The 16,518-nt window shown below is 51.7% G+C and overlaps 1 protein-coding gene across 3 annotated transcripts in view; it reads left to right on the top strand.

Annotated features, from left to right (window-relative positions):
- RFX2 (regulatory factor X2) overlaps positions 1 to 16,518 on the top strand; it is a 94,905-nt gene that overhangs the window by 69,029 nt on the left and 9,358 nt on the right. For 2 of the 3 annotated variants that reach the window (XM_044948020.2, XM_044948019.2), the window contains 8 exons: positions 4,529 to 4,603; positions 9,458 to 9,639; positions 10,833 to 10,952; positions 13,057 to 13,172; positions 14,068 to 14,186; positions 14,476 to 14,585; positions 14,850 to 15,004; positions 16,045 to 16,142. In XM_044948020.2, the coding sequence (XP_044803955.2) occupies positions 4,529 to 4,603; positions 9,458 to 9,639; positions 10,833 to 10,952; positions 13,057 to 13,172; positions 14,068 to 14,186; positions 14,476 to 14,585; positions 14,850 to 15,004; positions 16,045 to 16,142 (975 nt within the window). The remainder of the gene's footprint in view (positions 1 to 4,528; positions 4,604 to 9,457; positions 9,640 to 10,832; positions 10,953 to 13,056; positions 13,173 to 14,067; positions 14,187 to 14,475; positions 14,586 to 14,849; positions 15,005 to 16,044; positions 16,143 to 16,518) is intronic. The other variant, XM_044948018.2, reaches the window with a different exon arrangement.

Raw genomic sequence — 16,518 nt, 5'->3', positions numbered from 1 at the left:
GAATTTTGCCAAAGGCTTTCTCTGCATCTATTGAGATAATCATATAGTTTTTATTTTTCAATTTGTTAATGTGGTGTATTACATTGATTGATTTGCAGATATTGAAGAATCCTTGCATCCCTGGGATAAAGCCCACTTGGTCATGGTGTATGATCTTTTTAATGTGTTGTTGGATTCTGATTGCTAGAATTTTGTTAAGGATTTTTGCATCTATGTTTATCAGTGATATTGGCCTGTAGTTTTCTTTTTTTGTGGGATCTTTGTCAGGTTTTGGTATTAGGGTGATGGTGGCCTCATAGAATGAGTTAGGAAGTTTACCTTCCTCTGCAATTTTCTGGAAGAGTTTGAGCAGGATAGGTGTTAGCTCTTCTCTAAATCTTTGGTAGAATTCAGCTGTGAAGCTGTCTGGACCTGGGCTTTTGTTTTCTGGGAGATTTTTGATTACAGTTTCAATTTCCGTGCTTGTGATGGGTCTGTTAAGATTTTCTATTTCTTCCTGGTCGAGTTTTGGAAAGTTGTACTTTTCTAAGAATTTGTCCATTTCTTCCACGTTGTCCATTTTATTGGCATATAATTGTTGATAGTAGTCTCTTATGATCCTTTGTATTTCTGTGTTGTCTGTTGTGATCTCTCCATTTTCATTTCTAATTTTATTGATTTGATTTTTCTCCCTTTGTTTCGTGATGAGCCTGGCTAATGGTTTGTCAATTTTATTTATCCTTTCAAAGAACCAGCTTTTGGTTTTGTTGATTTTTGCTATGGTCTCTTTTGTTTCTTTTGCATTTATTTCTGCTCTAATTTTAAAGATTTCTTTCCTTCTACTAACCCTGGTGTTCTTCATTTCTTCCTTTTCTAGTTGCTTTAGGTGTAGAGTTAGGTTATTTATTTGAAATCAAAAGCTTCTCAGACAAGCAAAAGCTGAGAGAATTCTGCACCACCAAATCAACTCTCCAACAAATACTTAAGGATATTCTCTAGACAGGAAACACAAAAACGGTGTATAAACTTGAACCCAAAACAATAAAATAAATGGCAACGGGATCATACTTATCAGTAATTACCTTAAACGTAAATGGGTTGAATGCCCCAACCAAAAGACAAAGACTGGCTGAATGGATACAAAAACAAGACCCCTACATATGTTGTCTACAGGAGACCCACCTCAAAACAGGGGACACATACAGACTGAAAGTGAAGGGCTGGAAAAAGATTTTCCATGCAAATAGGGACCAAAAGAAAGCAGGCGTAGCAATACTCATATCAGATAAAATAGACTTTAAAACAAAGGCTGTGAAAAGAGACAAAGACGGTCACTACATAATGATCAAAGGATCAATCCAAGAAGAAGATATAACAGTTATAAATATATATGCACCCAACATGGGAGCACCGCAGTATGTAAGACAAATGCTAACAAGTATGAAAGGAGAAATTAACAATAACACAATAATAGTGGGAGACTTTAATACCCCACTCACACCTATGGATAGATCAACTAAACAGAAAATTAACAAGGAAACACAAACTTTAAATGACACAATAGACCAGTTAGACCTAATTGATATCTATAGGACATTTCATCCCAAAACAATGAATTTCACCTTTTTCTCAAGTGCACATGGAACCTTCTCCAGGATAGATCACATCCTGGGCCATAAAGCTAGCTTTGGTAAATTCAAAAAAATAGAAATCATTCCAAGCATCTTTTCTGACCACAATGCAGTAAGATTAGATCTCAATTACAGGAGAAAAACTATTAAAAAATCCAACATATGGAGGCTGAACAACACGCTGCTGAATAACCAACAAATCACAGAAGAAATCAAAAAAGAAATCAAAATTTGCATAGAAACGAATGAAAATGAAAACACAACAACCCAAAACCTGTGGGACACGGTAAAAGCAGTCCTAAGGGGAAAGTTCATAGCAATACAGGCACACCTCAAGAAACAAGAAAAAAGTCAAATAAATAACCTAACTCTACACCTAAAGCAACTAGAAAAGGAAGAAATGAGGTTGAGCATCTTTTTAATGTGCTTATTGGAGACATATCTATTCTAGACTTTTGCCCATTTTCTAATCAGGTCATTTTGTCATTTTGGTTTTGAGTTGTGAGAGTTCTTTATAATATTCTGGATATAGGCCCTGATTAGAGATATGATTTGCAAATATGTTCCTCCATTCCGTGGGTTGTCTTGTCACTGTCTTGATAGTGTTCTTCGATGTACAAAAGTTTTTAATTTTGATGAAATCCAATTTATCTTTTTAAAAGTTTTTACCTTTTTTTAAATTTTACTTTTGGTGTCATATCTAAGAATCAATTCCCAAATCCAAGGCCATGGAAATAACCTTATTTTACATGATTACTTCCCGTTTTCCTCTAAGGGTTTTGCTGTTTTAGCTCTTATGTGCAGTTCTTTGGCCTATTTTGAATTGATTTTGGTATATGCTGTGAGGCGAGGTCCCTCTTCATTCCTTTGCACGAGGCTGTCTATTTATCCCACCACCATTTGTTGAAAAGTGTCTTCTTTCTCCACTGACTGGTCTGAACACCCTTGTTGAAAGTCAGTTGACCCCGGATGCATGGGTTTCTTTCTGGACTCTCAATCCCATCCCACTGTTCTCTGTGTCTGTCCTATGCTGGTACTGCACTGCTTTGGTTACTGACTTTGTAATCAGTTTTGAAATGAGGACTTGTGAGTCTTCCAACTTGGTACTTCTTTTTCAAGATTGTTTTGATACTTGGGGTCCCCTGCAATGCCATATGAATTTTAAGATCAGCTTATCCATTTGAGAAGGCACCTGGAAGCTGTGTAGAGAATTTTGATAGAGATTGCATTGCGCCTATAGATCAGTTAGGAGAGTATTACCCTCTTAATAGTAAGTCTTCCAGTCCATGAACATAGGATGTCTTTGTTCTTATCATCTTTAAGTTCTTGAAATGTTTCATAGCTTTTTCAGTGTACAATTATTTCACCTCCTTGGTGAAACATATTTTATTCTAGGTATTTTATTCTCTTTGATACTGTTTCAAATAGGACTGTTTTCCTCATTTCATTTTCATATCATTCATTGTTTAAAATAATTGATTTTTGTATATGCATCTTGTATCTTGCAGCTCTGGTGCTGATAGTTTTTTTTTTTGTGGATCCTTCAGAACTTTCCATACTTAAGATCATGCTATCTGAAAACGGAGGTAGTTTTGCTTCTTCCTCTTCCATGTGGATGCCTTTTATTTCCTATTTATTTCCTATTTCCTTTTATTCCTATGGCCTTGGCTAGAACTTCCAGTACAATGTCAAATAGCAGTGGTGAGAATGGACATTCTCAGCCATAGTCAGAAGAGGCGGTGGGTGAAGCAGAAGCCCCTCGTTCCTGAACACGGCTCCAGGAACTGGTCCACCTGTACTTTCTGAATGTGCTAGGCCTGCTTTTTACAGAAGCATCTCTGTGGTCTTTGCCTCCCCTGGGTCCTGAAGGGTCATTTCTTCCAGCAGAGCTCACATTTGCATTTTCCATGAAAGAGTTGGGCTCAGGGGCTTCCCTGGTGGTCCAGTGGTTAAGAATCTACCTTGCAGGGCAGGGGACACCGGTTCAATCCCTGGTCCAGGAAGATCCCATATGCCTCGCGGCAACTAAGCCTGTATACCAAAATTAGAGAGTAGCCCCTGCTCTCCGTAACTAGAGAAAGCCTGCACACAGTGACAAAGACCCAGTGCAACCAAAATTAAAATTAAAATAAATTAAAAAAAAAAAAAGAGTTGGGCTCAGATGTGGTGGTTGCCACACATGACCAGGTGTCTCTTCCTTTGCACAGACCTGCTGTGGCCCCTCAGCCCTCACCTCTGAGAGGCCTGAGATTCTATCTCAGAAGCCCTCTCCCAGGAAGGGCCCCCTTGTAAGCGGCACATGACTGCCCGCCACTCGGTCCCATCTCTGTGGCCCCAGGAACCTGTGCCCCTCAATGGCAGGGCTGGGGTCGTGGCCTCTTGGTGTTCTCCCAAAGCCTGCAGCCAGGAGACCCTGGGCATTGCAACATGACAGGCTGACCTGGAAACCAGCGCCACAATCTGTCCCCACCGTCAGTGGTCCTCTGAGTCTCCCAGGGCACGTGACGGGTGTGGGGAGCAGCAGCGTCAGAATTATGCTGACTTCGCTTAAACTTGAACTTACACAGCCACTAAGTCTTCCTGTTGTGCATGCTCACATCCAGACTTGTTAAAACTTGGCTGCCCATGTAGACGGGCCCGTGTAGACGGAAGGACCCCACCTGCTGCTGGTGTCTGACGGGCTCTGGGTGCCTTTGCATGTGATGAAGTAACACTCCGGGTCAAGGCTTCACTACCCCCTCACAATCCATCCCTCACCTAACCCACCCCCTGCCTGTGTCCAGCCTGGTTTCTATTCCATAGGCACGCGGATCTTTGTTTGGATATTAATACAAACAAATCTTGGCTGATGCTAACTATCTGATTTCCTTTTTTTTTTTTTTTCCATTTTCTTTTGTTTCTGCGCACATTTTCTTTAGCTTGAAATGGCGATTGAAAACCTCCAAAAAAGCGAAGGGATCACCTCTCACAAAAGCGGTTTACTCAACAGCCATGTAAGTGTGCGTCGACCTGCTGGTCTGCCCTGCTCTGCCTGTCACCTACATAGGCATTTTAAAATCAAACAGGGCGTTCCCTGGTGGCCATGACCACAGGTTCAATCCCTGATCCCAGAACTGAGATCTGGCAAGCTGTGTAATGAGGCCAAAAAAAGAAAACAATGAGTTGACACCTTTAAAGTGCCAAAAAGGGGAAGGGGGGAAGCCAACCTAGAATTCAGCAAAAATATCCTTCTACAGCGAAAGGAAATCAAGATAGACTCTTCCTTTGTGAGAGGAGAATAACAGTGCCTCCCTCCTGGTGGGACAGGGATTAAACTGCTTAGTGTACCTAACATCCTGCCCACCAGCCCTGGCAGAGGATAGCATTGTAATAAATTCATACTCAAACAAGCCACCACCAAAAAAATGACACCAGATTTTATGGGGGCTGCCATAAAGGTTCTTGGCTAATTCTGTGATTAGCTCTTAAAAAAAAAAAAACAAAACAAAAAACACTGGTAATTTGAAGGACTTCCCTGGCTGTCCAGTGGCTAAGGCTCCCAATACGTCATGGGTTCAATCCCTGGTCAGGGAAATAGATCTGACACAGTGTGGCCAAAAAAAAAAAAAAAAAGAAAGAAAGGTAATTTGAGAAAGGGCAAATCAACTAAATCCTACTGATTTTAGCTGCCTAAGACCCTTCTCTGATGGGAACACTGTGATCACAGGTTTCAGGCCAGTATGGCAAAAGTGGCCTTGCCTCCTACTGGTTTTTCGGGGCAGGATGGGGGCAGGAGGGGCTGACAGCGCAGAGGCTCAGCTTCCAGGGACAGTTGAGGAGGGAAAGCACCATTCTTCCCCAAACTCCTCCCTGTTCCCTTTACCTAAACTCTGAATTCAGCTTTAACATAACTGGAAATTGGTTCAGCATTCTGAAGAAGGGACAGGTGGCAGCAGTCAGAACGTGCTTTTGGCATCTTTTCTCAGGCACTTGGCTTGGGATTGGACGTTCCTTGGAGAATTAAAGCATCAAAGAGAAGAAATCCCCATTAGTCAAACCCGACCCCAAATGTGACCCCAGAAAGACTTTTATACTGGTTGAAGTTCAAAGTGAACTGTTCCGGCCGGCGGGGGTGAGGGGTGGTGCAGAAGCCCCACCCACTAGGGAAAGATCCAGAAGCTTCTGGATTTGTGGAGGGGCAGAGCACAGGCGTGGCCAGCGACTGCACCCTCAAGCAGAACCTCAGAGGAAAAGCAACCTTAGACTCCAAGCAGAGCGAGTAGAAAGTCGTCAGGACACAGTCTCCGCTCTGGGATCAGGGCTCTTCAGCTCTGGAGCGGACAGCGCAGCAGCCGCACCCCTTGCGAGCAGCGCTAGGAGAGGCACGAGGAAGCGTGGCCCGGGCGGGGGGCGTGGCCGCGGGAAATCTACAATGTCTACGCGAAACGCAGGCGCAGCTGTCTTTGGCCGCAGGGCTGCCTCTGACTTCCTGACTCTTCTCCTCTGGAAGGTGGGCTTGCCTTGGTTGCTTCCCCCAAACTAGCATCCATTCCTGAGTTTAAACTCCGAGCAGGAAGAACCTCTCTGAGTCCGTTTTCTCCGTGCTGGCTTGTTGAGTCGTTTTCTTCCATCGGGAGCTTGAGAAGTAGGATCTGGGGCTGGGCAACTCAAAGAGGAGAGGAATAAGGTCTCTGGAAAGAGTGACCCTCGTGCGCTCACTGGTGGAAAACCTCTAGGAGGTTGTCTGGGCCGGGAGAACGAGGAGAGAGCTGGGGTGTGGCCTGGCGACCCGCGGCTGTGTGTCCTGCAGAGAGAGCCTTTCGTGGTCCTCCCCGACCATGCTCACTGGAGACAGTTGACATGGGCGCCACCGACCGCAGTCCCTATACCCGGGCAGACGAGCCTGGTGCGGGGCAGCGAGATGCCTGGACCCTGGGAAGGCTGGCCTGTGCTTTCTAGACCCATTCCGATGTCAGGGTCACCTGAGCTCCCCAAGCTGCCCTCGGGGCTCGGACAAGGCGGGGTGTGAAGGGAACTTCTAGCCTGGTGTGGGAGCCCCCGAGAGAGAAAGTAGGCCCCAAGGCATCTCTGAAACGGGGAGGAGTGGTAATTTGGCGGCAGGAAACGAAGAACAGCTGTTTTGGAGGAAGGAGGCTCTGGGGATGGAGACACCATAGCCCGCCAGGGTGTCTGCGGCCTCTGGGTGCATCCACACTAGCCAGGCACACACCACCCCCCAGGGCTGCCCCTCTGCTGTCCCCCGATCTGTCTGGAGAAGGCCCCCGTCGTGGGTCCCTGCAGAAGTGACCTTGGCCTACTGCATAATCTACCATTCCTCCCCTGGGAGAAGGACCTGCTTTTAGGTGAATCATTCAGATTATATGACTTTGTTTTTTTAATCAAGAAACACATATCTTAAAAAATGATTTAGCCTTCAGTAGTGGCACCGTGCGGAGAAGGCCATGGCACCCCACTCCAGCACTCTTGCCTGGAAAATCCCATGGACGGAGGGGCCTGGTGGGCTGCAGTCCATGGGGTCGCTAAGAGCCGGACACGACTGAGCGACTTCACTTTCACTTTTCACTTTGATGCATTGGAGGAGGAAATGGCAACCCACTCCAGTGTTCTTGCCTGGAGAATCCCAGGGACGGGGGAGCCTGGTGGGCTGCCGTCTAGGGGGTCGCACAGAGTCAGACACGACTGAAGCGACTTAGCAGCAGCAGTGGCACCGTGACAGAGCCATGCCCTGCAGTCTGGGGTGGGGCTGGGCTGGAACTGGCAGCTCTGGGGGCTGGTCCTCTGCCCAGAAGCTGCTGCAGATCATGTGACAAATGCTTCCAGTGGTGATCGAGGTTGGACTGCTGTGTTTTGGAGTCTCTGAAACCCCCTCGCTGCTCCCCTCAGCTGCATCCTCAAGTGTCCAAGGTGCCTTCCTGCCTGGAGGAGCAGCACCACGCAGGTATTAAGGGCTGGACCCCAAACCCCACCCCAAGCCCACAACTCCCTCGCCTCCTGCCATCTTCCCAGCTCACCTAGGACAGCGAGGTCCTGCTGGGGGCTCTACCTTGCCTTCCCACCTCCTGCTGCAGCCACACCCAATGCTCCAGGAGTGCACCTTCAGAAGCACCCAGAATCAGACTACTTCTCCCACCCCTCCCACTATGGCCACAGCCTCTCACCCCACCCCCAGCCCCCAAATCTCCCTGACACTGTAGCAGCCACCTGCTAGCCAGCTCTTGCTCAGCTTCCAGGCCCTTCTCATGGCAGCTGCCAGAGTGGTCCTGCTAAAAACCTGGATCAGGCCCCTCCCTTCCTACGCGCACAGACCTCCAGGGCTCCCACCTCCTTGGAGTAAAAACCCGAGGCCTCCCCGTGGCCCAGAAGGCCCTGCACGACCTGCCCCATCCCCTTCCTGCCCTCCCTTTCTCCCTCTCTCCCCCTTACTCACTCTGCTTCAGCCACATGGACCTCCCTACTGTTCCTCCAACACACCAGGCACAGTCGTGCCCCAGGGCCTTTGCATATGCTGTACCCTCTGCATGGGACACCTTCCCTCAACTCACTCCCTCAGCTCCTCCCCACTGCCCCATCCCTGGAGCTCCCAGCTCCCTCTCTTGGATTTTCCTCATAACAGCACCAGCTCTCATTCTGGGCATTTTACTTATTTTTTGTGGGTCAATCCTCCAGCGAGAATGAGCAGTGGATAGATGGACAGATGCAAAGCTGAATTATATGAACAGAGTGAGGGTGGCTCAGGAGCCACAGTCAGGAGCGTTTGCTCCCAAGAGTGGAAAAAATACCCTGAAGGACAGAGGCGCTGGGTGGGTGGGCAAGTCTGGTCATCGAGCCCCCCCCCCCATTTATAGGTTAGGAGCACATGTGTTCGGGGTCCTGTGCCACCAGGGAGCCCAGAGCCAGCGGGGGTGTTGGGTTCTGTGGCTTCCCTCATTAAAAAAGGGATTTGACCGTATCATCAAGAAGAGTGCAATCCGGACAGATCACAAGTGTGGCTAAAAATGTACTCTTTCCTAGAAAAGATTCCCTTTATTTTATTTGCTACTGACATAGAAATCATGCGAATATCGGCAGAGAAAATAGCGCAGAATCACCCAGAACCAAAAGGTGATCCTGTCACCCTCTCACTGTGCTTGCATGAAGGTGCTGGGACCCCAGCGGTGGCTTCGCCGTGGGTGAGGCAGAGCTGTGTAGGGAGGAAACTGGGCCTCCTGGTCGTGTAGTGTCGCTGACGAGTGATGCTCAGCAGGTGGGGATGACGCCAGGTCCTGGCATCCGACAGCGCGGCTGCATAGACCCCGCGGTGCTTGCTCAGGCGGCAGGTGAGGCTCTGCCTTCACGGAGCCTGTAGACCGTCCCCCAACCTGAGCACAAATCTTGGCCATTTGTCTTCCTCTTTCTCTCTCTCGTTCTCTCTGTCTCTCTCTCTGGGTTGTGAGTACAGGGACACCAGTGATGTTCCCTTACCCTGGGCGCCATGCTGACGGACCGTCGAGCTCGCCTTCATCCGTCTTTCTCTTGGCATCAGATGATCTCTGTCCCCATGGGTTTAGGAAACGTTTGGTGTGCGGGACCTGGGGGGCTTTCAGTGATGATGAAGACAGACCCTAAGGTCTCCATCTTGTTCAGGTTTTTATAAATTAAGACAGGGAACCTGAAAGTCTGGCTAGAAATGGAGGGAATAAACAAATGAGTAAACAGAAGCTACTGATTAATGCGTGTGCCCAGGTCTCTTGACCCCGAATTGGTGACAGTAGCCGTGAGTCTCCCAGTCATGTTCGAGGTGGGCCAGCATGTGACGTGTGATGGTCCCGGTGGGTCCACGTCAGCATCAGGCATGTCTTCTCCATCAGCTGCAGTGGCTCCTGGATAATTACGAGACCGCGGAGGGCGTGAGTCTCCCCAGAAGTTCACTCTACAACCACTACCTGCGGCACTGTCAGGAGCACAAGCTGGACCCAGTGAACGCTGCCTCCTTTGGGAAGCTAATCCGCTCCGTGTTCATGGGCCTGCGGACACGGCGGCTGGGCACCAGGTGGGTCCCTGGGGGAGGCTGGCAGCCCCTGACCTACCTGCCCACCCCCTTCCCTTACCCAGACACCCAGCTTTCAGAGAATGCGAGACACCCTCCTCTCCACACCTCCTGATGTCCACAGCTCCAGGTGCCCCTGGACTTGGTCTGAATGGGCAGCAGCCAGACCACCCTTAGTGGGGAGTGGCAGTGGTCTCTCATCTCCTGGAGACAGGACACAGGCTTCCCCTCAGCTCTCTCTGTTCATTTGAAATTTTTCATGGTAACCAACTTTTTAAACAGCAGCCTCCAGGTTGTCTAGCAGAGTGGGATTCACCGTGTCTTGATGCTTTTTGCTGAGCCTGGACTGGCCCACTGAGGGCTGCCCTTGGGTGACAGCACCCAGGGACTGTCATGAGCAGGAAACTTACCCCACAAGAGCAATCAGGTCCTCCTGCTGGAAAAAGACAGCCATGCTATGCTCAGAGCAGGGGCTTGGCCCATGTGTGAGGCCACCCTGCGTGGCCATGGCCTGCGGCCTGCCAGGTTAAAGGAGCATGCATGTGGGTGTCAGGGTTCACCTGCACCCTCTGTGAAACTGGCATCCTGGGGAGTTCTCTGCCACCTTGGAATCCTTGACAGAGGAGATTCTTACCAACCATGAATGGATGGGGGAGGAGGGGCATCTGGGCCCTGGTTTCAGGGACATGACCACCACTGCCCTGGGCCTTTCCAGAAGGCTTCCGGGCCCTCCACCTTCCCAGGGTCCTGGATGCTGCCTCAAGACTGGGGCTCAGTCCCTGCTCTCCACCTCTCAGCACTGGTTCCACTCACACTTCCTGTGGGAGGGGCCCAGACTCCACCTACTTGCCCATGTTTCCAGCTCAGGAGACATGGCAGCATGGGAAGCAGGGTGTCTGCAAGGCCGCGTGTCTGTTCTCCCCTCCTAAGAGTCCCTTCTGACCTGTCTCCTTAAATAAATTGTTCAAAACCCTTTGATCATCATTTCCCCCATAATAAACTAAGGTAGAATCTCCCAGAGAGCAAAGTCTACAGAATTTCCTGAACTTCTCTGACCACGGACCTGTCTGTGAACACTCCCCACACGGTCCAGGGAACATGGGCCCCGAGAGCCCAGGGAGGAGGCTGGGACAGAGCCCCGGTCTCGCAGTTCAGGACCCCTGCAAAGAGAGCTGACCCAGATGTTCGGTTCCCAGGGGCAACTCCAAGTACCATTACTACGGGATCCGCCTGAAGCCAGACTCGCCCCTGAACCGGCTGCAGGAGGACACGCAGTACATGGCCATGCGGCAGCAGCCGGTGCATCAGAAGCCCAGGTGGGTGAGCTGCCTCAGGCCAGCCTGAGGACCAGCCGGCCAGCCTGCGCGTTTTCACTAGGGGGAATGGAGGGAGGGGGTTTCTGGGCCATTGACCACATCCTGGAGGTGGATGAAGGTCAGCCTTTCACTTCCACTCGGCATGGAGTGAGGCTGGCAGGACACCTCCGATGCCGGGCCTCTGTTATGGTCGGTGAACCCACACAGATCTATCTTTGTCACGCCGGGTCCACAGCTGACGTTAGGGTTCACTCTTTGTGCGTACATTCTGTGAGTTTGGACAGAGCTGTAATGACATGTATCCACCGTCATAGGACCATACAGAATAGTTTCACTGCCCTGAAGACTCGTCCCGCTCCTCCTGTTGCACTCCTCCCCGTCCGCCTCCAGCAAGCGCTTCTCTTTGTTTTACTTGCTCCCATTTTTGCCTTTTGCATAGTGCCATAGAGTTAGAATCACAATCTTGCATTTTTCCTCCCTGTCTACAAAGAAAGAAAGAACATTGAACACAGCCCCAGAAGCAGGAAAAAGAGGCTTGTCCATTGAAGCTGCTGCTTCTTCCTGACCTTTGGGTCTGATGGCTGGAAAGGCCTGGTCATTTTCGAGAATGTTCTCTGTGTGTCACACACCTACTCGCCTTTTAAAGCAGGAATCAGCACAGTTTTTCTGTAAAGGGACAGAGAGCACATACCCCCGGCTTTGCAGGCAGACACTGTCTATGGGGTGTCTCCAGCTCTGCCTGTGTAGCACGAAAGTCATTACACACCAGGCATGAAGGCACAGGTGTGGCCAGGTGGGGGTCAAACTATATTTCAAAGCAGGTGGCAGAAATGGCCCTCTCACCACCCTAGTTGGAGATACCTGGTTCAGGGCCTCACTGGAATGTCACCTCCCTGGCCCCTTCCAGTCACCCGTCTGCCCCGCTGTGTCCCAAGCCCCTTTCCAGAGCCTACTCAGCTCCAGGGCAGGGGCGCACCCCACTCACCTCCACTTGGCACCTTCGTGCCTTCGTTGAGCTCCATGGCTGACACCCCATTTTAGCTGCTTAAGGGGTCCCGGTGACTTCCAACTACATGGCCAATTACAGGAATTGGAGGTCACAGGAGGGAGTCTGTAGTGTTCTCTGGAACCAGCAGTTCCTCCTCTTCCTGGTTTTCCCCAGAAAAGGGGTCCAGCTTCCTTTGTGGGGCTCAGGCCCCTGAGAGCTCCTGGAGGATTTCGGTGCATGTTTCACGGCGACAGGCTTGTGCCATTGGCAGGGGGAGCCCATCTCCCAGTCAGGAGGGCCAGGCACATCTGAGCCACGTCCTCCCGCCTCCCAGCGAGCCTGGCCCCATGTCCCACAAGGAAAGGAACTCCTCCTTCAAGCTGGATCCCCCTTGTCCATCTGGGCTCCAGACAGGTACTCCGGGAAGCCCGTCTCTGTTAGTTGCTCAGTTTGCTGCCTAGACAGGCTGTCCACTGCTTTCTGGCTGAGGGCAAAACAAAGTCTCGGAATTTGCTTTGAGACCATATAATAGACGTTTGGGAGCCTATGTAAAGAAGTTCACTTGTCTTCTAAGAGAGGATTATTAGAATATATACACATAAAAGCAACAGATGATGGATGAACTAATGTGGTCCAATCACATGGTGGAGTATTATGCAGCCCTAAAAGGGAGGGGATTCTGAGCCCTGATACAGCATTGGTGAACCCTGAGGACGTGACGCTCAGGAAGAGAAGCCAGACACAAAAGGACAAACACTGTCTTTTCCACCCGCAGGAGGTCCCTAGAGTCAGATCCACAGAGACAGGCAGTAGACAGGGCCAGAGGCTGGGGGAGGGGATAGGGAGTGAGTGTTTAAAGGAGACAGAGTTTCAGTCTGAGGAGATGAGAAAGTTCTGGAGATGGATAGTGGGGATGGTTGCCCAACAGTGTGAATGGACTTAATGCTGCTGAGCTGTGCACTTGAAAGTGGTCCCAATGGTAAATTTTGTGTGTTCTATTTGACCACAAGTTTTTAAAAATTACACACCCTCCCAAAACCAAATCCTGTCCAGTCCTCCAGCCCCTTCTGGGGAGTGCCACTGGGGCCTCATGGTGGCTCACGTGTTCCCTGCCAGGTACCGGCCAGCCCAGAAGACGGACAGCCTTGGGGAGAGTGGCTCGCATAGCAGCCTGCACGGCACGCCCGAGCAGGCTACGGCTGCCCAGAGCCAGCACCACCAGCAGTACATCGGTGAGCCCACCCCCACCCCTGCCTCCGCCCCACCCCCACCCGGCACAGGGCCTGTTGGGAAGGCTCCGGAGCCGCTCAGCACCTCTGGGGTGGGTTTCGGCACCAGCAGCATCTCAAGGGCTACTTCAGACAGCTTTCTTTCCTGCCACCTTTTCAAGTCGAGTAGACCTTCTTTGTGGAATTGCTGAGGTTTTTGAATTATAAGCATGTGCCTCCCATATGAATGGATATTAATCCCTCCAAAATGGAGTAAAGTGACCATCAGAAAAAAATAAATGAAATGCCCATCGGAAAGAAGACTAGATGTACTTTGAGTCTGACCCCTCTGAGCCTGGCCCCTCCCGGGGGCCCCGACACAGGGCAGCCTGGCCCTCTTCCCTGGGAGGGTCCCTCCCCAGCCCAAGCAGTCACTGCTCCGGAGCAACAAGAAAGCGTCTTGACTCAGCCCACTTCCCAGGGCAGCCGCGGGAGGTGCGCACACACCTGAAGACATGGGGTGCTCTGTGCACTTCAGTGTATGTTTGAGCCTCAACAGAACCCTCCTGAGTTAGGGCCTCCTGGAGAAGCTCTCACCCCACACACCGGCCGCCCCCTTGCTGGTGGGAGTGGAGAGCTTGCTGTGTGCTAGGCCCCCTGCCCTCCTTTGTGTGTGTGTGTGTGTGTGTGTGATGTGCATGCGTACTTAGCACCACCAGGAGCTGACAAAGTCGTCCCCACCCTGAATCTGAGAAAACCGAAGCTTAAAGGTTGTGTGGCGGAGAGGGGAGCCAGGACTCCATCCTTGGGGCTGCGGTGGGGCCACTAGCACATCCCACCAGCGTCCCCAGCCTGCCGGCCTGCCGGCAGCTCCTGCACGCCATCCTCGGCCCTGCTGACCCCCACCTTCCTCCCCCAGATGTGTCCCACGTCTTCCCCGAGTTCCCGGCGCCCGACCTGGGCAGCGTTCTGCTGCAGGAGAGCATCACGCTGCACGACGTCAAGGCCCTCCAGCTGGCCTACCGGCGGCACTGCGAGGTGACTGCCCCAAGCCCGGCCCCGGGGCTCCAGTGGGCGCCTCGCTCAGCTGCACGGGGCCAGCGCCAGAGTATCCCTGGGTGTCCCTGGTGGGCGACAGGGAGCAGAAAGCACCAGCCTCCCTCCCTGTGGCCGAGGAGTAGATGGACTCTCCCTTTGTTCACCCCATCCCTTCTCATGGTCTCTCTGGGTTTGGAAAGACCCCACTGCAGCCCGGCTGCTTGCCAGTGTGTTCTGACGACAGACACCTGCGCACATGGATGTGTTTAACCAGTGCGTTTACTCCTAGGCCACTTTAGACGTCGTCATGAACCTCCAGTTCCACTACATTGAGAAGCTGTGGCTCTCCTTCTGGAATTCTAAATCCTCTAGCGATGGTCCCACCTCTCTACCCGCCAGGTACTGCCTGCCCCTCGGCCCCCAGATGCGGCCTTCTTCACCGGCCTGGGTTTACCCTGCAGACCACCCCCAGACACATGCTCTAGCTATCCAAGAACTGGCGCTCAGACACCCTCGTGCGCGTGTGGTCTCAGGGTGACCACGGGACGGGGAGCTGGCCTGCACCGGGCAGTCCTGCAGCCTCACCCGGCTCATCTATCCCAGGAGAGCCGCCCCTGAGCCGACGGCTGACCCGTGTTCCCTGGTGTCCCCCGTCCCCTGCAGTGACGAGGAGCCAGAAGGCGCCGTCCTCCCCAAGGACAAGCTGGTGTCTCTGTGCAAGTGCGACCCCGTCCTCCGGTGGATGAGGACCTGCGACCACATCCTATACCAGGCGCTGGTGGAGATCCTTATTCCTGACGTGCTGCGGCCCGTGCCTAGTGAGCGCCCTGCCCCGACTAGGGCACCCAGTGAACGCTCCACCCCCTCCTGGCCCCGCCCCCGCGAGCGCCCACTGAGCGCCCGCCCCGCCCCTTCTTGGCCCGCCCCCACCGCGCACCCACTCATCTGGTCCGATTGATACTCTGGGGACCATCCCAGGGGTCTGTCCCCACTCGCCCCCGTGGCTTCCGGAGGCGGTGACACGCCCACCACTAGGAGGCGCCCGCCTGCTGGCCCCCTTCTTAGGAGCTCTCCCTGGGGCTCTCAGGCCCCTGAGGGTGGGGTCCCCACCCCGTGAGAGTGAGGGGGCCGGGCTCTGAGCCTCACTTCTCCAAGGCCTCTCTGTAAACACCCGTGTCTGTTAGTGCTGGGGAACCTCCGTCTTTTTGATAAGCTGGCCTGTGCTTTTTATGCCAGTAAAAGGAAAATAGCAAAATCATTGCCCTTGTCCTTTGGCCTTGCCTTCCTGGAAACTGTTCAGTGCAGTGTTCTTTTAGAGTCTCTGTGTTAAGGTCTGAAATTGAGGTCTGAAATCTTTCTTTTTATAACACTGGGATTTTTTTTGGTTTTTAAAAAAAAAAAGTGTTTCATTTATTGCAAGCTGTCTCAAATTTGGAAGTCTGTAGAATACATTTACACACATTTGTATGTATCAGGGGCTCTCCCCCTCAGCACTGTGGGGTGTGGAGCAGCGTCCCCTACCCACTGGCCGCCAGAAGCCCCCTGGTCATGGTAGCCACAGATGTACCCAGACATGGTCTTATGTCATCTGGGGTGGGGTCGCTGGGGTGAGAACCACCAGTGTAGACACAGATGAGCAGAGATGAGTGATGCAGGGCTTGCACTGGTGTCAGGGTCCACTCAGTGTTCCTACTCAGTGGCTCCCTCGTAAGAGCCCCAAATCCTCAATCTCTTCTCGTCTGTGTTGCTTGTTCTCGGTGGGGGTGATTTCCACGGCGTGTGCATCTCTTGCACTTGAGCTGATTCTGACAGGGGAGGCTGCCTTTCTCACAATTAATACCATAACTTGTGTCCCCAGGTACCCTGACACAAGCCATCCGCAACTTTGCCAAGAGCTTGGAAGGCTGGTTGACCAACGCCATGAGCGACTTCCCACAGCAGGTCGTCCAGACCAAGGTAATGGTCAGGGTCTGGGCTTCCAGACCACACCGGTCACCCCGGGAGCGCCTTGGGCTGTGAAGGGAGGGGACTCCTCTCTGTCCTGGGGGAACTTGAGGCCCCTGGGCTCCAGAGAAAGCAGGCTGCTCCTGAGTGTCCTAAGGACAAAGGGTCCTTCCTGAAGGGCCAGGGATGCCTCGCTGGAGGGCGGGTGCTGGCAGTTGCTGGCCTGACAGAAGGTGTCTTTGTTGGGAGACTTTTGGACTGAATTGGAACAAGTTGAATATTTCTCTGCTCACTGTAGGAGGGGGATTCAATCTCTTTGTGGTCGCCCTTTTTGCTATAGCCTTGACCACAGATGAGACTGTAAAATGTGGAGACGAGGCCTCCTTGT

Source organism: Bubalus bubalis, chromosome 9, assembly GCF_019923935.1.
Source record: "Bubalus bubalis isolate 160015118507 breed Murrah chromosome 9, NDDB_SH_1, whole genome shotgun sequence".
NCBI lineage: Eukaryota > Metazoa > Chordata > Mammalia > Artiodactyla > Bovidae > Bubalus > Bubalus bubalis.
The sequence above is the reverse complement of the archived record's forward strand: the minus strand, read 5'-3'. Positions and strand labels throughout refer to the sequence as shown.